Below are 27294 nucleotides of genomic sequence, written 5' to 3' on the forward strand. Positions count from 1 at the left end.
GCGGAAACCGAATTATCGTAATGCGTTCCGATTTTCTGATGCTTTCTCACTGGGAATGAAATTCGGGACCATGTGCACCAAAGGCGCACGCACTAACCACTACACCTACGGGAAGGGGGTTTCGGAAGAGTACTGAAAGAATAGACTAACCTCTGTCAATTGTATAGACATGATTCAAAGACGATAATGAGCATTTTGAAAATTAATATAATGTTTCATTTAGTACTATCAATTATTTTATACTCTCAATGATTCATATATGCTGAATCCTTTTTGCTCAAACTTTTTTTTTTTTTTTTAAATATAGCTTAACTGCTGACATCAGGAGTTCAACAATGATAGCAAAAATGAATATGGTTTTTGATTTTTGTATTAATATTTTTACATCTTCAAGTTGTTCTTTAACATTTACTTTAAATGACCATTGATCTGATGGTGTCAACAGCTAAACTGAAGAAAACATCTGAGTATAAAGTCCATCAAACTTAGCAAATTAATTGAAACGCGTAATTTAAAGACTTAAACATATTTAATAATGTGCGAAACGAGAAAATACTTACTGCATATCCAGCATTAACTTCTTTAGCTCCGTCCTGCTCTCCCCTTTCAGTACAATGCTTATTGAATCAGGAGAGTGAATGGTGGGCACATACACTTCTAAAGAGGTTCCGGTTTTAATACTATCTAGGATGCTCTGATGCTCCATTACACAGCCCTCTCTCACAGTGTTTTCTGGATATACATCATCTTCATCGTAATCACTCTGAAAGTTTAGGAAATTAATAACATCTCAGTTATACAGAAGGAATGACTAATTTTATTCACTCCACAAAATTTGATTGTCCACTGTTACTACCTAATAAATCAAAGGTGGGAAAATTACTAAGTAATAAACGATATCTCAAAGACATCAATTATTTTGTTTCATATTATTTTATGAATAACAGATCGCTCTGAAGATCAAAGTTTCATATTCGTTTTGGTTTCTACGTTACTATTTTGCCTGGCACAATAGTCGTATGCAATTTTTCAAATACTAAATTGGTATAAAAATTTCAAATCATAATCACTACACTACAAACCATGCTGGTGCTAACCCCCATAGCCTTGTTGGAAGGACGCTGAGAGTAACTCATGGGAGAAAACGCTAGTTCTCCAACTACTTTCTAATCTGCGATGGCACAACGATGTCTAATGCGAATGTGTAGCTTATCTTTCACACACGAATTGAAAAATACACTTCCTTCTGAGAAAGAATAAAAACTACAATGAAAACGCCGAACTGAAAGTAACTGTATATACAGGGTATTTCAAAACAACACCGACGTTTGGGAGGTGATTCCTATCACCAAGATAAGACAAAAAGTACAGACCAACCTGGGTGCAAAAATCAGTCATTTCGGAGTTATAGGTGGTCAAAAACATGAAAATATTAACTTTAAATGTCCACAGCTCAAATACTATGAGACCTACTGTAGTCGGGTCAACATTTCACTTAGAACTAATATGTAAACTATCATCCAAAATTCACGTTTCAGAATCCTGTGGTACTCACGCAACAATTTTTATAGAGGGGGTTTGGCTACGGGCATATATAGGAAGTGTGATACTCACCAAGTACCACTATAAAAATTGTTGCGGAAGTACCGCAGGATTCTGAAACATGAAGGGCACATGCTAGCTCGTAAGTGAATCCTTGACCCGACTATGGTAGGTCACATAGTATGGAAATATGGACCTTTCAAGTTCATTTTTTCATATTTTCGGTAGCCTATAACTCCGAAATGACGGATTTCTGCACCCAGGTTGATCTATACTTTTTGTCTTATCTTGGTGTCAGGAATCATATCCCAGACTTTCTCGGTCTTGTTTTAAAACACCCTATATTGTACACACCCACCCACCCACACACACACACACACATAACATATATATATATATATATATATATATATATATATATATATATATATATATATATCGTTATCATAACTAATGAAAACATCTATGGTTTGCAACACAACACGTAATATGTTTGACATGCTAACATTTTAGGATGGCAGGAATGCTACTTAACCATCCAATTATTCACGACATGTTTGATCCCTTGATATATGGAGAAACATCATAATTAATCTTGGTATCGGATTTCCGATCTAATTTAGGAATCAAAGATTGCATTGTTGCTCTAATATTGCAACCTTTCCTATCTTGTCCGCACACTCTTCCGGCAGACTCGGTCATAAATTTAACATATCTTTTCACTCTTTGAGTGTGAGAGGGGAAGTTCATAAATTCAAACTCAAACTCATTTATGCAAAATAAGTTTTATTTTGCATAAATGATAAAAATATGTTCCATATCTTCAGGGATGTGATACAAGATACGGTAAAGAAGGGCGAAAGCGGCTACAGATTATTAACGGTATTAAAACAGTTATGTAAGAGCGAAGAGGTTAACTAAGAATCACTGGTAAAATACCGATGAAAACTGAAGTAGAAACCCTGGTTTTTAAACCAATGCACTTTCAAAACTGATTTTTCGTACTCTTCGCAGATTATACTCGGAAAGGACGTGCTGCTCGACCGAAGTTCGTTAGAACTTTACATATATAGAGCATACATATACAGTGGGTCACTTATCTTTATGCGCCTTTGAAACATTTAAATTAAGGAACAAAAAACGCTTCAACTTTGTACCATTAAAATATCGGCAGGGAGACATTCTTTGAGATAGTCTGTGATACTACCAGGTTAGCAGTGTTGAGAGCCGAACATGAAGTTATATTTCTTCAACAGGCACTATGCTAGGTTATTAGACATTTCAAATCTACATCTTAAGCGAAAACTTATCTTACGCCCAGTGGTGATATTCAGCCGGCTCGCTAGAACCGGTTGTTAAAATATTTCGAGCTCGCAGAACCGTTCGTTGACCCAAACATAACAATAAATTTTACGCAATTATACTCAGAACCAGTGAATTTTAGTTCGTTTTAGAACTAGTTCGTTTTAGAACTATCTTTGTTTTAGAAATTCTTACAGCTACAGGGTAAAACATATAATCTCTCAGAACACGGAAAAAGTGTTTATATCTTAATCCCAAATGTTCAGATATCAACAATGAGAACTGGGATCACATGAGTGTAGTGGTGAGGGTTATTTCTATTTGAAACGCATACACACCATTATTAACAATTGTCGATCCATTGCTGGATTAAGGTCTTTGCAATTGTTTTTGACAACCACTATCCTGGATAATTTGTTTCCAAGATATTCGCAGTGCTACCTAATTTCGTCACACCACTTTGTATTAGGATGCTGTGTAGATATCTACTTGTCATTTGTGGTATCCAGTAAAAGATTTTCTTTCGTCTATCTTGTATGGTTTGTTTCCTAAGAGAGTTATATATATATATATATGGGGGCGCGGTGGCTCAGTGGTAGAGCGTTCACCTCCGGTGCTTGGGGTACCTGGTTCGACCCCAGCTCGCGCAGTGTGGAATTTGTGGTGGACAAACACCGCGCTCGTGGGTTTTCTCGGGGTTCTCCCGTTTGCTCCCACTTTCTTCATTCCACCATTTCATTCATTTCTCATAATCACAGTCTCCTTTAGCCTAACCGGCATAACCGTGGGACATAAAACACAAAGATTTCATTTCATTTATATATATATAGAACCGGTCGTTAAAAAACTAGACCACCACCACTCGTTACACCTATTATTAAAAGTTGCGAACTAAGGACGTCACAGTATCACAAAAATCGTAAAACCACCAAAGTTTGTAGGTTTCTACAACAGTAATAACTAGAGACCGGATGTTAGGCAAAATGCCTATTCTTTAATGCTAAAGATATGATCAAATATAACGTTTTAAAGTTTATATCGGGGATTATAGTTTCGATTTAAGCCAACTTTATTTTGCCTATTTTGCCTATTTCGCCCCTCACTGCCTAAATAATTGCTTTAGTGCCTAATGTTGCGTATTCTATGCATTTTCTTTGAAATAAGATTTAATTAGGAAATATATATAATTTATATACTGTAAATAACACAAGCACATGGTACATTACAATCTCTCTCTCTCTCTATCCCTATATATATATATATATATAATATGAAATACATATCAATCTTCGTTCTTTACATATAGAATGAAAGGAGGCATTAACAAACAGGTATGTTGCTGACGTATCTATTTTCTAAATTGTATTGAGTATTTATCTTCATTATTTCGAGTTACATTTTAGTGCCTATTTTACTGCTTATTTTTTAAATTTTAAGTGCCTATTTGCCTGCCTATTTTCCAAGTTTTTAATGCCTAAACATCCGATCTCTAGTAATAACGCAAGTGAGACGGATGGGATAATGGACATCTAAAATATTATAATGTCGAATATTACGGTCATCATATGACATATTTCGAAAAAATTTTAGGTACCACATTCAATTAAGTACTTGGCTTTCAATGGACATAAAGATCATAATGTTAACTTATTATTTGTTGAGGAAAACTATATTTTCATTAAATATTAAATATCTGTGACAGTTTCGCCAACTAACTCTTTGACTTCATCAGACACTATGAGATACAGGAGTAATGTACAATCTTATATACAAACAACCGCTGAGAGGTCTGAGAGGGGGAAAAAATATGGGTCTGTAAAAACATTAAGTGGGAACTGTGATCAATAAACCGTTTTAAACATTGATCATAGGGATGGTGGGCAAGAAGTAATCTGAGGTTAGGACCTACGACCTGGAAATGCAAAGTAAAGTAATTACACGGTATGAATGGTTACAACAGCAGTGGCAGCCAAATGCAGAACGTCAATATATGCATCTCACAAAAGAACAAAAAATGACTCTGGGAATTTGGTTGGATGCAGAAAAACATACGTGAGAAGAGAAAGAAAACTAGTCAATAAAGCAAGCCAGCTGTGTAATTCCGTGGGTATTGTGAACAAAGAAAGCGAAAATACCTTCAGAAAACAATACAGAACGTAGCTACCCACCCGCCAAAGACAACAAACAAACTATACCATGTTAAACAATTACTACATTGGAATAGTAGGGAATGTACTCACAGCTTCACAGTAGATGTTCAAAATGACATTCCCTGGCGTCGATGCAGCGTCGTAGAAAGATCTGTCGCACACTCTTAAATATCCCTGGTGTCGTTCTGATTATGTCACTGGTAGCGAGAATTCGTGCAAAACCTCTACACGAGTTTAATACTTTTGAGATAACCCCACAAGTAGAAATCAGGGAGGTGAGATCCGGTGAACAAGCTGGCCAGGAAACGGGACCTCGTCGTTCGATCAACGTATCTAGGAAAGTTTGATCGAGATGCAGCGGTACAGTGGGCTAGCGGCCGGTCATGTTGAAAGCACATATGCTGACGAACACTACGTCGGACATCTGCTAATAATCCTGGAAACCCAAGCTGCAGAAACACTGCATATACTGGTGCAATTAAGCGGGGAGGAGGAGGACAGGCTTATTAAGTAGTCGCCAACGATGCTGCCCACATGTTTACTGCAAATGTCTGTTTATGGCTCTCAGTAATTGTCGAGTAAGGGTTTTCACCGGCCCACACGTGAGTATTCCGACTATTAAGTACACCGCCTGTAGTAAAACAGGTCTCAACGTGAACAGTACAGTCACGAAATTGAGGGTCGCCGCACCACACAGTGCTGCACGTACCATTCACAAAATATGACACGACATTCGAAGTCAGCTTGACTCAGATATTATACTCCTTGTGAATGGTAGAGATGTAACTGCTGTTCCGTTCCACAAAGTACTGTGTGCTACACTCATTTCATGTGCTATGGTTCTCGTGCTTGTCGATGGGAGTCTTTCTACACGATTACGCATCGCTTCTTTGAAGGTGAGTTTGGACGTGAAGTTGTCGCAAATGTTCCGTTTCCCGCAAACCCTGGAAGAGGCACTCAAATGTGGAATATTTCAGATGTCTCCTTTGTAGAAATCTTTCACGATATAACCTGGCCGCTTCATTACAGTTTCCATTAGCCATTCTATAGGTAAACATCATATTGCAGACTTATCAATCGCAAACTCCATTGCATTTCTAAAGTACTTTCACATAATCGACACACGGAGTAACCGCACTACACCAGTCTCGCACCACTAACCAGACGACTGCAAACAAGACATCGCAAATGCATAAAACGAAACACCTTACATGCAAGTGATAGCTGATACGGTCGGCGAGTGACCCCTACGAACTGTACTACTGTAGTAGCGAGGGTGAGATTATATTCTTCCCATCAGTAGCTTTACTCCATCTACTGGATGGAATGGAATTGTTATACACACCCTTGGCTTGGAGCCTCACTGACACAAGCAACAGCTCATGCAAGTCGCGACAAGACTACAAAGATACTTAACAGACTAATCAGAGACTAGACGAGACTTCTTACATCACCTACAGAACAAAATGACAAAACTACAACAGCTTCATACGTATTTCCTTTGACCGGGCATTTTATATTCAGTTATTGTGCATTCCTACTGCTTTTCGGCGGGCCATACTCGGGACACGAAATATTTCGAGTTAGTGGCTTGTAACGCAGATTCATTCACCCCTACCAATGTTTGCCACGGTCACAGTTTCCATCCAATCTACAGCTCACGCTCTCGCAGATCGATGTTTTTCCACATTTGATTTAGGTATTGAACATCTTTCTACCCGAAACAACTTTATTGCGTACAATTGACGATTTGTGGTCGCATTTTTTGTTTTAGTTGTACAAAATATTAAATTCTTTAGTAGCTAACCTTGTGCCGCTCCTAGTTATAATCCATTCCTACTATAATGAAATCTCAAGTAGAAATAACGCATATTGCTTTTTACTAGACCTTAATCCAACATTTTGTTCTCGAGTTGAGTTGGTTTTGAGTTTGACGTCCCTTTCAGCAGCGAGGCTATATGAGACGTGGACCTACCGATTAACGTGGAATCCGAACCACATGAGCTCCCGCCGGAAATCGAACCCGGGACTCCCACGCCAAAGGCGCGCACGCTAACCGCTTAGCCACGGGGAAACTTTTTTTATCGAGTTATGGCCATTTTTGTCCAGTTGCGACATATTTTTTCGTGTCTTCTTATCTCCGAAACGAAGCACTTTCGGACAATTGTTCCTATTCTAAAACTGCTTCTTTTGTCATCGTCTATCATCACTGAGTTTGACCCTAGGTCACAGAAACACACTCTCTCTCTCTCTCTCTCTCTATATATATATATATATATATATATATATATATATATATCCAGGGTGGGCCATTTTAATCAATCCACGGAAATATCTCAAAAATGATAAAACATAGAAGACATATTTGAAGTACACGTTATATATTGCTAAGGGGGAAAACTAATTCCGCCAAAAGTACCCTTCCCCGCCCGCCGTAAATGGGGTTAACGGGGGGTAAGTTTGAAATGTCAAATGGGAACATGGGTCGAGTAATACCTCGTTCGGAAGGTCTTGGAAAACTAAGTAACGCTGTACCAAAGATTTTCCATATGGAGCACCAGTTTCAAAATGGCCGCCATGACATGGTTCGGAAACTTCAGTACCCGTAGTATGAAAACCATGGAAGGTAAATGAACGGAACAAAATTGAAATACGTAAATATCATAGGGCATATCGATCCCTGTGATCATATCGTTGTGATCCCTGTGATTCCAGTGGCCTCCCTGAAGGGGTCTTGTGGGCTAACTTCAAAATTTCAATGTCCGACCGGACAACGGTTCGAGCGTACGCTTGACCTACCCAATGCTGTTTGGAAGGCAGACTTCATTGATAGAGAATTGGTACACTGAGTTAATGCGGATGGCCACAGTTACATTTTGTTTAACTATTAGCACTCATGTCATATCGTGAGCTTGAAGCACGAAACAGTGTGTACGTATATCCCCAAAATGCTTTCCGAATAACCAGCACGCACTGCATAAAAGTTTCTGTGGCGACGGAGATTAGCAAATTCACACGTTTGTAAGTTCCAGCAACTGCATTATTCGACAACTTCTTTCGTATAACGTTCCTTCTGTTTTCGCATCAAATCATACTCAGACATACAGATATGCGTTACCATTCAAATAAAATTTCACCTTTTGTAGTCACTACAGCGCCATTCTTACAAACAAATGTTTCAACCACACCATACCTATTTGTGGTGTAGCCTTAATTTGCGAATTAAAGTAGAGTTCTCATTTGAACTTTCACAGTTACTTTCCACTCCACTCACATATAGAGCGCAGGGAGAGATTATTTTGCAGGACTTGGATTTCTCTCTATACATTATGGCAATTTTACTCTAATAATTTTATCTCTGTTGCATCATTCTCGAGCCATGGAATGCCGTATGTGGTTTTCCTATTTAATTTTCGTTATTTTCATTTATCTCTAACCGTATTCATACTATGGGCACTAGACGTTTTCTTAGACACAAGCACCATGTCTTGGCGATCATTTTGAAAACGGTGTCTAATGTCGAAAATATTCTTACAGAAGCTGATTAATATTAATTTGTCTATCTAACGTGATGTTACTCGCTTCAAGTTGCTATTTGAAATTTTCAAGTTGGCCCGGATACCCTTCAGTTGGCCCTTGGAGTCACCCCGACAACACCTCTCGATGTGCCGTACGTCAGTTACCTACTCCAGTTTTTCTTCTGTTGATTTATCTCCAATCGCTTTCATACTACGGGTACTAAACCTTTTCTCTAACACGGATACTATGTTTCGGCGGACTTTTGAGAACAGTGTCATTTCACCTCAATCGTTTTCTCCTGCAAGAAGTTTGATTTTGAAAGATTTATCGAACGAGGTACCACTCGACTCATGGTACTATTTAAAAGTTTGAAGTTAGCCCACAAGACCCTTCAGGGAGGCCACTGGGATTACAGGGATCACAACGATATTATCACAGGGATCGATATGCCCTATGATATTTACGTATTTCAATTTTGTTCCATTCATTTACCTTCCATGGTTTTCATACTACGGGTACTGAAGTTTCCGAACCATGTCATGGCGGCCATTTTGAAACTGGTGCTCCATATGGAAAATCTTTTGGTACAGCGTTACTTAGTTTTCCAAGACCTTCCGAACGAGGTATTACTCGACCCATGTTCCCATTTGACATTTCAAAGTTACCCCCCGTTACCCCCATTTACGGGGGACGGGGAGGAGTACTTTTGGCGGAATTGGTTTTCCCCCTTAGCAATATATAACGATTACTTCAAACATGTCTTCTATGTTTTATCATTTTTCAGATATTTCCGTGGATTGGTTAAAATGGCCCACCCTATATATATATATATATATATATATATATATATATATATGTTAGTACTGACAATGACATCCTTAAATTTGGCTATGTTATTTTTAGTACATCGTATTTTTTCACTATTGATTTTATCTTACCTCGTGTTCTTGAGCTCCTCCCGATACGTCAGGACATTTGCCTTAAAAAAATAAATAAATGTATAAAATAAGTCTAGCTGCAAAAATATCTTTACATTCCGGGCTTTTGATACTAAAAATCTTAAAATAAGTAAAGAAATAAAACATGTTCCATAAACGGGGATCCAATTTAAGAAACATTCAAAAAAATCATAATTAAGTAAGTAAAATCATAATACATGTAAGTAAAATCATAATTAAATTATGTATTAATATACAATATACACTACAAATCACTTTTTTAGTACACTCGCTAGGCAATACACCTATTTTCTCAAGAACTTTCGAGTGAGTGAGTCAATTAGAGCACAGTTTAGCACATCTTCAAGAAAATTAAGCCCCTTTTAGATTATACAATTATATACAAAAACAACTGTCACCATTTCAAAGTTACTGAAAAAAACAGTGGAGGTAAGTATTCACTTTTGCTGGCGCGACTGCTCCAATAATAAACCACTCAATACACTATCAGAACCAGTTCGTCGAACAATGAAAACACTGCAATTAAAAATAAGTGATTACATATGAATCACAATTTGACAACGGTATTTATTACTGGCGTGATGTGCTGTAATGTATCTGTAACACTGTAGCAGAGGGTGGGGTCTGGTTCGATCCAAGCTCGCGCCAAGTGAACTTCGTGGTAGACAAGCACCGTGTCCGTGTTTTTTTCCTCCCACTTAGTTCATTCCACCATTACATTCATTTCTCAACATCACCGTCTCCTTTAGTCTAGCAGGCATAACCGTGGGATGTAAAACTCAAAGATTTCATTTCATTATGTATCTTTAACAGGTTATAGGAGATCTATAAATCAAGTGATGAAACTTTTCCGAAACCTGCCTTTATGTACATCTAAACTTGTACTGTCATCCTCAAAATATTCCGCTGGGAAACTATGGAGGAACTGACAAAGCAAATGACCATTTAGCTGGTTGGTTACAGTCTAGAGATACAAAATAGCCTGCTTTCTTAGGGACGGAAGTTCCTTTTTTCACAAGAAACTTATTATTAAAAAAAAAAAAGAAAGAAAAAAAGGAAATTGTTCACTTTTTTTTTTTTTTTTTTTTTTAACTTTTTATGACTTTCTGTGCAAGTACCACTTCTGTTTCCCTGCAGTGGATTCTACAATTAAGGAAGTGCGTTTACATCATCTAGCACTTGTAATTCTTATGCTCAGTCCGGGGCTGGCCGTCTTGATTGGTTTTTAAACTGTCATTGCAGTTGTTACCAGCAAGGGTACGTTATGCAACCACCATATTCAAAATTCCGTTTTGGTTGCCTGACAATCTGATTAAGTGCCTGGACGTTATACATCTTAATACATGTGTTTCACTGGTTGCCTAAATTCAATCTGGCTGAAGGACAAAAAAAAAAGTACCATACATAAATCAAGGTACAGATATATATATGAAATCGTGTTTAAACAAGATTTGTATGAAATCTTATTTACATATCGTTCTCCGTTCGGCATTTTATCCTGAGTTTCAGAGAGATAAGTTCCCGAAATTAAAGATATAAACAGTATTTTGTTATGATGTTAGTTTAAGCTGGATCGCTAGTCACCTTTAGGGTAAAACTTTCTCACTAGATGGCAGAGCACATTGCGATACATGCGATGTTGCCACATGAGTTACGGATAGAAAAGTGTTTAGACACGATCGCATTTTATACATGATTTACAACAAAGAGAAATGAGAGCTTTTATTTCCATTTTACTCAATACTGCCTGCTTTAAAATATGAATTAATTATATTCTTTGATCAAAAATGATTTTTTAACTCATTAAACGTTATGCATCTCTCTCAAACTAGATGTCTTTACGGTGCAGATTAAGAATTCCTATACTAATACAAAATCAGTACATAAATTTCATCTTTTGGACAAAGCAGACTCTCAGTACGCTCAAAAATGGTGTTTTACGTATATGCGTAGTTGTAATCCTCGGTGTAAAACTTAACTTTACTTTAGAGATTTAATATATCGTGGCTAAAATTCCATTGTTTTCTGATCAAAGGGCAACTCGATTTGCATTTAGGGGAAAATTATATAATTTCTATGGTAATAGTTTCTTAGAAAACAGCAGTTAAACGTTATACATTTATTTATAATTAGATGCCTCTACGGTGCAGATTAAGGATACGTGTACAAATACAAAATCATTACCTAGGTAGATAGGACAAAACAGATTCTTAGTAGGTTCAAAAATGTTATTTTATAGGTGAAGTTGCAATCCTTGGAGCAGCTTTACTTTAGGGGCTTAAATATCATGGCTAACATTCCAGCGTTTTCTGGGCAAAATTCCACTCAAACTGCATTTAGGGGTAACGACAGTAGCGTGGCGTGACACTTTCACGATTGTTACCGGTTGATGATATTACTAATATCTCTAGTTTTTTAAGATCAGAATATATAGTACTGTTTTTTCTTTTAGCGTATCAATCATTTAAGACTATATCCGTTAGCATTTGCAACGATTTTTTTAGGGGGGGGGGGTTTACCTTGGTCATTTTGAAAAGTGTGGCTCTTCAGGTTCTTCCATATTTTACTAAATATAATCGAAACCGTCCTCAATGATCTTAGATATTCTTCAAGTCATCTATTTTTTTTCTGGAAAACTTACATCATGAATTTCCTTCTGTAAGATATTGAACAAGATTTCTTATCTTGACCCTATAACATAAAACAGTTCAAATAAAAAATTGAAGTCAAAACTTTGAAGGGTTTGGTAGAATTTTGATGCACGAACTCTGGTTTGAGAATCTCATTCGTCGCTGTTTTCGTCATGGATTTCAAGAGTCTTAACAGTTCATCTTTAAAGCTATACAGCACATCATTTATCCTACTTCTGTAGTTCCACCTTGTGTTTGAGGCTGTTGGGATACTTTTGTTGACTACACAGGCCGGTAGCCAGTCCAAAAATGTAGATTGGGGGGGCTGAAGGTAGGGGCACCCGATCCAACCTTATTATAATTCATTTGCAAGCCTACCGTGAAAATTTTAAAGAGGACAGCAAAAATTTAGGGGGACCCGGCCCCACTAATCCCCCCTGGATACGGGCCTGTGAATACATAGTCCAAAGCATTTGTTCTTTTTGAAGACTTCGAGAATAAAGCAGCAAGTCACGACACAGTTTTAGAAAAAAAAATACACCCTTTTGTACAGTCAACAGACTTTTTTAACACTAAATTAAGCCTATAGGCATAACAATGAAAAAATAAACTTCTGTATATCTTTGTTTAACAAGATGCTGCTGCTTCCTACCTCACCAACCAATAAATGATTCCTATTAGCTTTGTTATATTCAATAACTTTCGCTAAAATACAAATGCTGAGCAAAACAACGTTTTATTATAAAATAATAAACTTATAAATGTGACAGTTTAGGATATCTAACATATCCTTCTTCAGACACTATATAAAATAATCTTATATTTTATATAGTGTCTGAAGAAGGATATGTTAGATATCCGAAACTGTCACATTTATAAGTTTATTATTTTATAATAAAACGTTACTTTGCTCAACATTTGTATTTTAGTGTAACTCACCGATCATAACCGAAGCTCCATCATATGTTTGAGCAACAAGCTTTCCATATTGAAAACTAGTCAGACTGTCGAACACAATTTGGGACAGTCGAACTTCGGTATGATGAAGACGATTGCACAGTTCTTTCCCAACACACCAAACTGCATCAAAGTGCAAATTCAACAATAGGCTAGAGCTAGAAATTTGCTGAATCGAAAGTATTCTATACTAAATTAAGAACAAAATATTTTCAACTTAATTAGCATAATCCTAAATAATAATAAATATGCGAATTAGAAGGAGCGTCGGGAAACATCTTTACTTCTCTCTAATTATCATTACTATTAAATTGTATATTGTTAAGACAATGAAATAACTTTACGAATGCGGAAATTTCAGCCAAGTTTCCATACTTGGATAGGAAGCAAACGAAACAGTATAGTTGAATCACACTGCCAACTCGATCCTCTATAACGAGAGGAGAGCAAATAGAATAAACATGCTGATGATGTTCTAGATTCTCCTTATTTTGACAGGGAACGTTCCTATTTTTTCCTGTTCCACTCAGCCGAACGGTAACATAAGGGCCATTCCGAACGTCCAAATACGAGCGCGCACAATGCTTCTGGCTGGCACGCTGGGCTGAAAGGTGCTTCTGGAGTGAATGACCGCTATCGGAGTTTGCGTTACCTCTGAAATCTACGGTATCAACAACAGCATGTTCCTATTTGGCGCTGGCAGTGTAAATGCGGCATAGGCCGTCCGAACTTAGAAAAGAAATGAAAGAAAAAGAAAATATGTAAACATCTTCCCATGTTGATGATGAAATTTAGAGACATATGAAAACAACGGAAAACTGTCATATTTTTATCGTTACCGCCGGTAACAGTGGTAATATGCACTACACGCCCCTGGGTAACGAAAACTACTGTTATGGTAAAATTTTCTCTGCAAATTACATAGATATACGTTTATCTATAACTAGATGACTCAAAAGGTGCAAATTAAGAATAAGTATACAAATACAAAACCATTACACAAATCCAATCTTTTCAACAGACTTAGTTCTTTCAAGCGTGGTGTTTTGTCTGTTGTATTTGTGTGCAGGTATTTTGTAAGTTGTGTTCCCCAGTGCATATATTTTGTAAGTTGAATGCCTTAGTGTAACTTTACTTTAGATGGCATAATCATGAGGCCCGTATCCAGGGGGATCTAAGCGGGCCGGGCCTCCCTAAATTTTGGCTGCCCTCCTAAAATTTTCACGGTAGGCTTGCAAATGAACTATAATATGGTGATGAACTATAACATTGTTGGATCGAGCCCCTCTAGCTACTTCATCCAGTCAGTCTGCATTGCCCCTTATCACTCTCTCAAAATACATAGAGCAAAACGGTAAGCGATAATAAATTATTTGTTGATATAGATTCAGCGTCCCAAGCATGGGTTCCATCTCCGCTCCTTATTCTTATGTTGATACCGCAAGCGGTAAACGTATCACTTACAATTCGGAATTAACGGACAATATTCGTCAGAATATTGGATCAATAAGAGCTAGACATAGATCACCCACTTCTGGTGGGTCAGGTTTTTGGCTGGATCCCAGCTCGCGCCAAGTGAGCTTTGTGGTGGGCAAACCATAAGTGGAGTTTCCTCCGGGTCCCTCCCTTTCTTTCATTCAACCATTTCATTCGTTGTCATCATCACCTTCTATCTTTCCTTCGAAGCACAGTGATAGGAATGTCGATTATGGGGAAATATTAGTCAAACTCCAGGAAATATTTTAAAATATTCAACGAGAAAATAGATCGAAAAATTTAAAGGAAAAAATGGTTAGCGGGAATGTGCGCTCAAAGTTGTGAACCAGGTGACTTTTATTCTCGAGAAAACCGCTGTTTGCATACATTATCTTTAGCCGATTGTTTGTTTTCTGGTCACATTTCTCGCGAAATACCGTAAAATATTGTCTGAAGTTTGGCCACTATTTTCAAACAATCGCCATTGAAATTCGTTGAAAATTTTTAAAAAAATGGCTAGCGATGAAATATTGAAACACCGTCTTCCACAATGGATACCATCATGTCCATGGGGTTTATCGGGGTACTCCTGTTTCCTCCCTTCTTCTCATTCCATCAATTCTTCCATCATCATTCACTTGCCTTAATCATCGTCTTCCTTAGCCTAAAGGGTATAATCATCGAATGTTCAACTGAAATATTTCATTTTTTCTACAATACACAAAGGCCGGCTGGGTTGGGAGTCGCGTTGAAGTTAGACCCGCGACAGCGCGTTTCAGAGACAAATGTCATTGTTTAATGTTTAGGTGGCCACACAGAAAGTGACATTTGAATGACAATACAGTTGGATTCAAATAAATTTTATTAGCCTATTTATCCGGTGAGCGAAATAGGATACAATTTGCAAGTTGTAAGACGCCATTACCCTTCACCCCTTCCCCAATAAGTTCCCATATCTTGCAAAATGCATACGTTTTGACCTCACCATTCCGTCGAGTACCCAAGAAAACACCCCAGTACCAAAAATGAAGCGTGTATCTAAAAAAATAATTTCTTCAAACTTTTTTCAAAATCTGTTCAATTTTGAAGTTTTAACACCATCGTTCGTTCTAAGCTTGCGAACGAGGATTTCTCCGGTTGCCTAATTGTTTCATATGTAAAAAGGAGTCGATTGAGCATAGTATCAATATGAAGTCAGAGTAACATCCAACGACCTTCCCTAGTAAGTGGAATTAATTACTGTTTTCCACTAACGGGTTCAGGCAACTATTCGTGTATGTATGAAAGCTTAAAAACATATATAGATTATTTTCAAGAAGATATAATATTTTACCTAAGCAAATTAAGTTTCAGCAAAAATAAATAAAGAAAGAAAGGAAAGAAAAGAAGAAAAAAGAAAGAAAACATATTAAGCTATATATTTAACGTTCAAAATGATCGTCAAAATAAACTGTCTTTGTATTATTATTATCTTTGTGTTACGTGGAAACAAACAGTTAAAAATTGAAAAGCGCTTAGCTATTTCTTTAATTTATTCCCCCTTTCTCTTTGCTTCCTTTGGCTGTTCGATCTTTTACTTAGAGTTGGATTCTTCTTTTATATATATATATATATATATATATATATATATATATATATATATACAGGGTGGGCCATTTTAATTAATCCACGGAAATATCTGAAAAATGATAAAACATAGAAAAAATGTTTCAAGTACATGTTATATATTGCTAAGGGGGAAACCCAATTCCGCCAAAAGAACCCCTCCCTGCCCCCCCCTAAATGGGGGTAATGGGGGGTAACTTTGAAATGTCAAATGGGAACATGGGTCGAGTAATACCTCGTTCGAAAGGTCTTGAAAAACTAAGTAACGCTGTACCAAAAGATGTTCCATATTGTGCACCAGTTTCAAAATGGCCGCCATAATATGGTTCGGAAACTCCAGTACCCGTAGTGTGAAAACCATGGAAGGTAAATGAATGGAACAAAATTGAAATACCTAAATATCATAGGGCATATCGAACGGTGTGGTCCCTGTGATCCCAGTGGCCTCCCTAAAGGGGTTTTGGGGGCTAACTTCAAAATTTCAAATAGTAACATGAGTCGAGTGGTACCTCGTTCGATAAATCTTGCAAAATCTAACATATTGCAGGAGAAAACGATTGATGTGAAATGGCAGTGTTCTCAAAAGGCCGCCAAAACATAGTATCCGTGTCAGAGAAAAGGTTTAGTACCCGTAGTATGAAAGCGATTGGAGATAAATCAACAGAAGAAAAACTGGAGTAGCTAACTGACGTAAGGCACATCGAGAGGTGTTGTCGGGGTGACTCCAAGGGCCAACTGAAAGGTATCCGGGGCCAACTTGAAAATTTCAAATAGCAGCTTGAAAAGAGTAACATCACATTACATAGACAAATTAATATCAAACAGCTTCTGTAAGAAAATTTTCGACATGAGACACCGTTTTCAAAACGATCGCAAAGACATGGTGACTGTGCCTAAGAAAACGTCTAGTGCCCATAGTATGAATACGGTTAGACATAAATGAAAATAACGAAAATTAAATAGGAAAACCACGGAGGCGTTCCAAGGCTCGAGAATAATACAACAGAGATAAAAAATATTAGAGTAAAATTGCCATAATGTATAGAGAGAAATCCAAGTCCTGCAAAATAATCTCTCCCTGCGCTCTGTATGTGAGTGGGGTGGAAAGTAAAGTGAAAGTTCAAACGAGTACTCTACTTTAATTCGTAAATTAAGGCTAACCTTAGAAATAGGTATGGTGTGGTTGAAACATTTGTTTGTAAGGATGACGCTGTAGTGACTAAAAAAAGAGAAATTTTTATGCAATGCGTGCTGGTTATTCAGAAAGCATTTCGGGGATACACGTACACACCGTTTCGTCCCTCAAGCTCACAATATGACATGAATGCTAATAGTTAATCAAAATGTAACTGTGGCCATCCGCGTTAACTTAGTGCACCAATTCTCTATGCATGAAGTATGCCTTCCAAACAGCATTGGGTAGGTCAAGCGTACGCCCGAACCATTGTCCGGTCGGACATTGAAATTTTGAAGTTAGCCCACAAGACCCCTTCAGGGAGGCCACTGGGATCACAGGGATTACATCATTCGATATGCCCTATGATATTTACGTATTTCAATTTTATTCCATTCATTTACCTTCCATGGTTTTCATACTACGGGTACTGGAGTTTCCGAACCATATCATGGATGCCATTTTGAAACTGGTGCACAATATGAAACATCTTTTGGTACAGCGTTACTTAGTTTTCCAAGACCTTTCGAACGAGGTATTACTCGACCCATGTTCCCATTTGACATTTCAAAGTTACCCCCCATTACCCCCATTTACGGGGGGCGGGGAGGGGTACTTTTGGCGGAATTGGTTTTCCCCCTTAGCAATATATAACGTGTACTTCAAAAATTTCTTCTATGTTTTATCATTTTTCAGATATTTCCGTGGATTAATTAAAATGGCCCACCCTGTATATATATATATATATATGATTCCTTCCGTTTCCCCATTTTCCACTTTTATTAACTATAATAGTTCTGTCCCAATTCACAGGACTTCAAACGCTAACAAGGAATTGTCCTACTACTATGACTGCAACAGAACACATGTAAGTTTGGCAACGAAGCATTATGGCGTCCTGCGTAAGCATGAGATTCAGCCGCTAAAACTATTTCCGTAAACACAAAATAATATTTGGATAAAATGTAGAAGATAACACGAAAAACAGTAATATAATATCCATATTTCGTAATGAGACACTACTTGTAAAATAATTTATGCTTGTAAGTAAAAATTTCATAAAACTGAGCACAGGAGTAGCAAAATCTAACAGCAAGCGCCATCTTTCGTACTCATCTTAAAACTGATCAAGTTTTCCTCTTATATGGCAGTTTTTTATCTAACAGAATACATAAGTACAGAAAAAGGTATCTCATGTGTTAGCTGACGCATAACTCTATTTTATAGTGTAATACTTATAATGTGTGCCATTTCTTTACGCGTTGGTTAAGGCAATGAACTAATGCTTATACTGACTTCCGGGTAGTGATCCACCTTAACATCATTATTCACAGAATTCCTTCTCCTCTTACCGTAATATTATGTCAAATTTTTGAGAAAGAAAGGGCCTATCCGGTGTGTCATTAAGACCAGACTGTGTCACGTGATCAGGTCAAAAGTCACATTGCGTGCTAAATCGAGTCTGGAGATTCTAAATATGGATGTCAGATAATTCAAGCACGTAACTTCCGCGTGAGGCGCCCCAGGTAATTCGCAGAAGATGCACATACTTTATACTTATTATTAATTTTACTAAAACAATTTAACTTTTGACAATGTTGTATCCATATTTACTCTATGTGCTATACATCATTTATAAGCTCTTCACTATGTCTTTGTAATAAGCTTTCTATTAGCCATCTCCTTATTACGATTATTGAGATACGTGGACAACTTCATTTTTTTCATAGATTTTCCATTGACGTTAATGTTAATGATTCGTGCTTTTTTGACTATGTGTAAGACAATTTCGTTTTGGAATATTGAATCTACATAATCTCTTATACATTTTAGCTAAATTTCAGCCATCCCTCTCTTGTAGTTTTTGAGATAAGTGGAGAGATTTTTTGTTACGTTGATATCGTACCTCGAATTTAACTATGTGGGTATTTTCTTTCAGGAAACAGAGACTGATGTTGTCATCTTCGTTCATCATTTCACCCAAGTAGGAAACTGCCTGAGACATCTGATAGGAACATGTAAGAAGAATTTGTAAATCACTTTGTCATCTTCGCGAAGTCTAGAATAGCCGATGTGACATTTGCGAAAGAGTGTGTACACTTGTTCCAACTGTGATCTGCTACTTCTAATCCTAATGTGTTCTCAGCAATGCGTTTACGTTCCATCTGCTGAACTATCTCGTCAACGAGACCATCGTCAGAATTAAGACAATTACCAGAAGTATTATGCAAAAAAGAAGCTATCCTACGTAACAATCCAACCTGAGGAAATAACTTGTTGTCCAAGAATACAATGAATTTGTAACATAGCGGGAATAGTTCGCTTCAATTACTGTAATCAAATGCCTGCGCTTACCTTTCAGTGCAGGCATTAAAATTTAAATAATCTTTCCTCCAAAAATTCCACTGCGTCCCGAAAGCCGCGATCTACATAACATGTATCATCTTGTGCCATGAGACTCGCTATCCCGCTTGGATCTTAAAACACACATTTTATATTGCTGCGTCATTTGTGTCTGCAGTATATGACCCCACCATATCTACAATATAACCAGTCGTAGTACAAATGGTAAATGGCTTACAGAGGGACTTTTTTTTCTTTCAGAGTACGATTTTAGTTGATACTCATTATTCGAACTCTTCACGAGTTGAATATATGTTCCATCAATGATTAGTACCAAACTAGCTGAATCCGCGCTCTCTACACAGCGCATCATTAACATATGAACATGAATATTCTTGTCATTCCTCACATCTGTACCTGTCCCTTTACAGACACAAGTGGAGCACGTCTTGATAAATATCGGCAAGTGGTATTATAAAGCGGTGATTTTTTTTCGATTATTTTTTCAATATCTCGTACCGTTTACAAGATTTCAGAATACTTCCGACTGGAGTTTCTAATTCATGTGTGATCAGTTTTCTTTCCTCTTGTATGCAGTATGCAATAAGAAACACAATTAATTATAATGGCAGTGATATACGACGATCATTGGGCAAAACACTCCAAACAATGAAGACTGGAGAAACGGTTATCTTTTGTTTTTCATTATCATTTGGCCATGAAACAAACGCCGGAGATAAACTAACCCCGTATACAAATGTGTGGAGTTGGAATGTATAACTCGTAGGATATGATGCTTTACTTCTTATGATTTCAATACTTCTAGTGTACCTCTAAAAAATGTAATAACGAAATAACGGCCATTTTTAAATATTCAATTAGAACTGGACAACCTACACAAAATTTCCAATCAATCAGTAAAAACGACATCCTTCTAGAGCTTGTAGTTTCCGAGATATCATTGTCAAAAGAATTGGCCACAAACATATAAACCTAGCATTTTAATATATAGATGGTCAACAGTATTATGTAGTTTCGTTGCCACAAAAGAAGTTCCATTTGTTATGAGCTCGTCCCATGAATAGGGTAAAATGTCTTTTTCGAAGGATGTCATGCATGACAGGTGCACACATATCAGAAATCTATCGTCCACTTTCCAGCTTAGAATTGCAGCAATAACACTATTAATTCTGACAGTATTCGCGCCAGCCAAAACATGTATGGCTAACACGGGTTGTCTATCTTGCAAGCGAAAGTACAGTGTCCTGATTTTAGTTTCTCTCATTTTACACCAAGTCGCACCGTAGGTATCAAACCACGGTTAAAATATATTATAGGTGGGTTGCTGCTGCTACTTTGAGATTAAAAGAGACAGTGATGAGAATGAATTAAATGATGTAATATAGAAAGTGAGGGAACCCGAAGAAAACCCACGTATACGGTATTTGTCCACCACAAAACCCACTTAGTGCGAGCTGGGATCGGACCAGGACCTGATGCATCTCAACTCGCCATGCCTCATTCTACTGTAATGCGTCACCTTCACGAACTCAGGAAATAGATCAGAAACTGCCACATTTTGCTATATGAGTTCACCCCATATCAGGCACAGAGAGTGTGGATGTGTGTCAACAATGCTGCAAAATCCGCGTGATATCTGAAACGGATAGTCACATGCGACGAAAAGTGGATGTTTTTCCGAAATCGAATGTGCAAAAACAATGGTTAAGCAACTTCTTGAATAGGGCCGTTTCTAGCATAAAGTTCTACTCTGTAGATGCTGGAACTACGAAGGGGTGACTCACTTCAAGTTCGTTCCTAACGGTCGTACCATCAATGTCAACTTGAATTCCAAACAGGTGGAGCGAATGTGTGCTACACTACGCCAGAAATATCCTGCATTGGTGAAACGAAAGCGCGCTGCTGCAATAGGATAACGCAAAACCACTCGCCTCGAAAACTGCAGCAAAAAAATTCAAGAAGCTGATGGTATCGAGCTCATCCTACACCTGCATATAGTCCTGACCTTTTCCCTTTGATTACTATCTGCTTCGATCCTTGATACACTTCCTGAAATCACAACGCTTCACTAGCCAGCAGGAGGTGGGAACAGCAGTGACTGAGGTAGAATCGAGGAACTGCAGATATTCGAACACGGAGGGCTATACTTCGGATGTTGAACTGCTTTCACTGTACTGTAGTAAATACAGATATATTGTGTACCAGAATTTTGCAAAATTTATGACTCATCTTGTGTAATAACAACTGTTGTTGACTTAATTTCACATGTAACCGTGTATAACTGTTTGATGTCTACGGCAAATTGCTTTTATAAGAAAACAAACCAAAGGTAGGCTATTTGTCTCTTATAAGTAGAGGAAGAATAATTGCATACGGGAAGCTGGAATGCCTAAAAAGCAAGTTACTCGTGCCATGAACATGGATATTAAAACAGTAAGATATTGAACTGAACGATTGGAACCAGAAGGGGAATAGGGATTACAAACTAAAGCGAAACTGAGTAGACCGCAAGTGACAACGGAAGACGAAAATATTTCGATTATTGAAGCTAATGCAGCAAACTCGTTCGCTGCTGCAACAAACCTGTAAACAACTTTAGGTCTGGAATGCAGTGCAGAGACATGTGACTGAACTCATATTATTTGTTCTGCTTTGCAGATCAAACTAACATGTTCCCTTAGAGTTCGCAAGGACGCACATCAACAAGCCACAAGACTTCTGGAACCGTATACTCGGGAGTGATAAGAAAGTGTTTAGTTTATACGGCGGAGGAAACCTGATAAAACGTTCTATGATATGTAGTTTTACGAAGACACATGCTCTAAATTGAAAAATTCGCACAATATAATCTCTCAATGACTTATGGTTCCCGAGATATGGCTCTTTAATATCCCTAAATCCGAACATTTGGCGAATATCTGGGGAACGGTGGCCAGTGGCCACCGGTTACTATTTGGTATCAAAATATTCACCATCCTCTTAGGTATTGATCAACACCAATATCATCTCTTTATGACTTATGGTTCCCGAGTTATGGTTCCTTAAAACTCCCGAAAACGGAAAATTTTTGGCCAATATCTCGAAAAAGGTAAGTGTGACGCGAAAATTTCAATCACTTTCTCAGATTGTTTTTGGTGCTCTATCGAATGGAGGGATCAAAATTGAAAAAAATCGCAAATGAAACAAACAAAACACACATAGAGACTTAGGGAATTCAGTAGCGAACTTTTTAAGTTCGCTGAAAATTATGGTTCTTTTTCTAGCCTTCACTGAACAAAACAAGTAATTCTCGATTTACACATCAATTGTTAGAACATTTATCTTTCATTCGCCGCAAGGATGCAGTTCCCCGAAGTTTATTAATTTTATTCAACTGAATGTTACAGCTTTATATCATTGTACAAAAAGAACATATAGAAGAGATATCTAATGTCTGATCTTAGGTTTTTTATACATCGGTACTGTTTATACTTACCAACTCCTTTTTCTTTGGTTCGTTTCCATGCGGGAAATATTAAACAGTCAGACAGAAAAGAAGGTCGCGTAACTTGGAAGACATCTTTTAAACTGGCTACGAACTCAAGTAAGCTTGTGAACCCATAGTCTTCATAACTGAATACATTGCCTGTCAGCTTCTGTAATAAAATTGTTAAAAAAAAAAAAAAAAAAAAGTTTATAGTAGTGCAATTATACATATATATATATACAGTTATAGTAGTGCAACAAGCGTCAAAAAGAGAATTAGACAGTTGTGATTTACATTATTTTCCTTAGGCTTAAAGAAGTACCCCATATTTCGGAGCTAAAGTTGCGCATTCTTAGAAGGAAACTGTGAAATTTTAGGTACAATAAAGATATTAAAATAACGACTTCCATTCAGGTTATCTACAACACTTCTGCAGTCACATTTAAAATTTTGCACATTCACTTAATCTTAGTCCCTGTGAATTCCAATGGTTAGTGCGTGAGGACCCGAGTTAGAATCTCCATAGTGATACATTTATTATTCTTATTCTTATTCTTATTCTTATTATTATTGATCCAGTCGTGGAACAATTTGGAGCTATCTAAGCAACCAGGTAGCGAACTCCAGTTTAGCAAGGCAGTAATAACGCAATGCAAGCCTATACGCTAACCACACATCATCCAACTAAAGTCGTGTAGTCGACCATAAGCCCTACCTGAACTATAAAACTGAATTCATTTTCCCATACAGAAGTCAAATACACACTCGCCTAAATGCTTCCAAGGCTTATCCTCAATTCCCCCAACTGAATGCAGAGATCATACCTTTAAATATTGCCGTGGCTGATTTCATTTTCATTCATTTGTCTTGTTATTACTGTCGATTGTTTATGACTTGACTGTACACTTGTGCGCAAAAAAACTTGCACATTATGAAATTTACGATTGTCCTCAATTATTATATTTTCCTTCTGTCTCTGGCTAAAGTTAACTTAACAGTAAGTAGAGACGTTAGAACGCACTGCATATATGAGAATGTTCCCCAAATATACTACAAAATAAATATAATAAATGAAAAAAAAAACTGGATTGAATACACCCTTCTAACTACAATTTTGAGTGATTTTTATAGCAACTGGAGATGAAATTAAGAAACCAGCATAACTTAAAACAAGGGAATTAAACCAAAAGACTGGGACTGGACCACAATACTGCATTATTTAGTTTAAATCTAGTGTCTATATTGTCAGCCAAACATCGTATATTAACTTCAGAATCAAGACTTGGTACGTGTAGAAATAAACAGAGAATCCCTTCTATTGAGGTTCAAAATGAACGGGTCGAAAAGTAAAATGCATAATAATAAACTTAAGTTTGTTAAAGTCGAGTCCCTCTGTATGAATCAGTTGAGTAACAGTACAAAGATAGAGAACATTTTGACCTTGCATCGATTCTCATCCCCTTATCTTTTGTTATAAAATAGTAGAATATGTGCAACATTTTACTGAGAACCAAAATATTAGAACAAGGAAGTAAAAATCCATGAAGTTTTTCCGTAAATGAGACTAACTTACTTATAAAAGACATTGTGCTTATACACTGATCACTAATTTTACATATTATGTCCTTACATAGTATTCATATGTCAAAGAACAGGATATAAGGATTGGGGCATATTTTATCGAATATTATATTTGCAATGTGTTCAGCGCGTACTCAACATACTAATCATTAAATTCTTAAAATAAAAATAGCATTTACTAAGTACTATGAGTGGAAAATAAAAAAAAAAACAAAACAAAATAACAGGGAAGGAGCCCTGCAAAGTGTGTGTTATTCAAATTAATTAAACATACTTAAATATTCGTTATATGTTTCACAAAAAGTACTGCAGTGCATAAAAAAAGTGCGAACATTATAAAGAGCAAAAAAAAAAAAAAAAAAAAAACTCTGGGAAACATTGGAAATGTAAGTACTGAAAAAAGTGGCTAGATGAAAAGAAAACTTAATATAGTACAAAACAGATGAAAGAAAACGGTAAAAAAAAAGTAGTAAACGAAGAAGAGAGAGTAGAGGAGTCGCTAAAATTAATTCTCTTTTAACAAGGGCGGTTACGAAACAACACCTACTAATTGAAATCATGATTATTTTCCAATAAAGTAAAATTCAATAAACTTTCTTGTTATTGTTCGTCCCTCAATGCATACTCATCTCATGGTTAATTATCCCACATCGGACTTCCGAAGAAACTTATCGAAACAACTTATTGACCGCGCCAATAGCGACTGCTCTCAGTCATGACTCCGTTTTCTTTCATTCAGAAATAGAAAAGAAAGAGAAGAAAGTAGAAGGGTAAAAGAAGGAGGTAGGAAAAGGGAGGAAAAAGAAAGAAAGCAAATAGAGTAATTTAATACGAAATAGATTACTGGATAATTCCGGGAATATAGGGAGAAGTCGAGAAAGTTGTTGAAAAATGAATCATTTTAATTGTTATTAACGATTACTCACTTTTAGAATGCTTCGGAATAAACACATGTTCCTCCATACCACCCCGACCTAGCTCCAGGCACCACGTTTGTGGGGTTGCCCAGACTTAGACCAGGAAAGGAGAAAATCGAAATTATTCTTCGTAGAGTTATTCCAAACAATGATTGATAACCATCCAGTATCTCTAGGATCGACCACACATATGAATTAGCCAAGAAAAAAAAAATCAAAGTTATAAACTCAATATAAATTTATGTATCGTATCAATGAGGGTTTCAACTTCCTGGAAGAAAGATGTCGTATTTAGGCTCATCCTGCTATTTTCGTTTCACTCCTAGAGCCGATTTAAACCGTTAGTAGCGGTCCTTCATGACCTAGGTTATTTACCTTAACACATATATTAAAGCATGACACATATATTATAGATGTTAATACGACAAATGATATCACTAAAATTACTTAAATTAAATCTATCATGCATTCACACGCTCACTCACTCAGGACAGTGTATATATGTTTAAAGGAAACCAACTAGCTACAAAGGTACAAATAGTTTATTACATTCATAGTGGGAAAAAAGAAATAATTATAAAAAAAAATATATTAAAAGCACAAGTTCTTGGTTATATATCAATAGAATACATAGGGTTATACTTTAGTAAGTCTTTATACATTTGATCATATTGACAAATGGACAGAAAAAAAAAATAATTACATATATTATATCTTAGGCATGCTACAGCAAAATTATGATTTGCGACATACGCAAAGAAGACACTTATTTTACTTTAAAAAAAATGGACAAAAAAGAAGGAAAAGAATAAACTTTTAGGTGTAATAGAACTCACGAGTCTCTACTTCACATTGAGCAATAAAATAATAATTCCGAGCGTTCAAATCACAGATCGCGCACTACTCGTAGCGTCCAAAATATTTCGCTCCATTTAACTTAGTTTGTGTTTATATATATATATATATATATATATATTTATTGGTTTATAAAAACTATTCATCAACTATATTTAGTTTGTGACTATTAGCAGTTTATATCTGCACTCACACACTGCGACGTTTATACCCATCTAGGGATTTTAAAATCACTTTCCGCCAGAGGATGCTTCTCCTCTTAGTCAGTCCATTCACAAATTTATTAATCAGGTAATTTTGAGTTACTTGTTCATCACTGGGACACGTCATGAGACCTTTCCTTTATCCAGGATCACTTTTGTGTATGTATATATATATATATATATATATAGTTCGAATTTGAGATGATCTTCCACAGGTGTAAGGAGTATAATTGATTTAAATTAAGGAAAAAACACTGGTCAAGTCATAGGATACATATGCAGGTGAGAGGGATTACAGGTACACTTTCCACAATGGTTTTAGGTTGGTAGCTCAGGAATAATATTCATTATGATGTGGGTTACATTTAGACCTGCCTTTACTTCTTAATACATGCCATTAAATAATGATTACATAAGTTATGATTTACATCTATCCAGACGAAAGGAAAATTATTTGAGTGCACGGCGGTATTCTTGACAAAAATCTATATTATTATATTCGTCGGAAACTTACTTGTAGACTATAGCAACCAATACACGTTTGGGGGGACAGACACGAGCGCTCTTACATATATCCATATAATACATTTAATA

General features: G+C 36.7%; 1 protein-coding gene across 4 annotated transcripts in view; it reads right to left on the reverse strand.

Moving 5' to 3' along the window:
- Positions 1-27294, reverse strand: part of LOC145673888 (tudor domain-containing protein 5-like) — a 171819-nt gene that overhangs the window by 88930 nt on the left and 55595 nt on the right. For all 4 annotated transcript variants that reach the window (XM_081743680.1, XM_081743682.1, XM_081743681.1 and 1 more), the window contains exons 4-6: positions 23154-23313; positions 9452-9492; positions 561-763 (exon numbers count right to left, since the gene is read on the reverse strand). In XM_081743680.1, coding sequence (XP_081599806.1) covers positions 561-763; positions 9452-9492; positions 23154-23313 — 404 coding nt within the window. The remainder of the gene's footprint in view (positions 1-560; positions 764-9451; positions 9493-23153; positions 23314-27294) is intronic.

The sequence above is a fragment of the Thermobia domestica genome, chromosome 17 (assembly GCF_964235325.1).
Source record: "Thermobia domestica chromosome 17, izTheDome1.hap1.1, whole genome shotgun sequence".
Lineage (NCBI taxonomy): Eukaryota > Metazoa > Arthropoda > Insecta > Zygentoma > Lepismatidae > Thermobia > Thermobia domestica.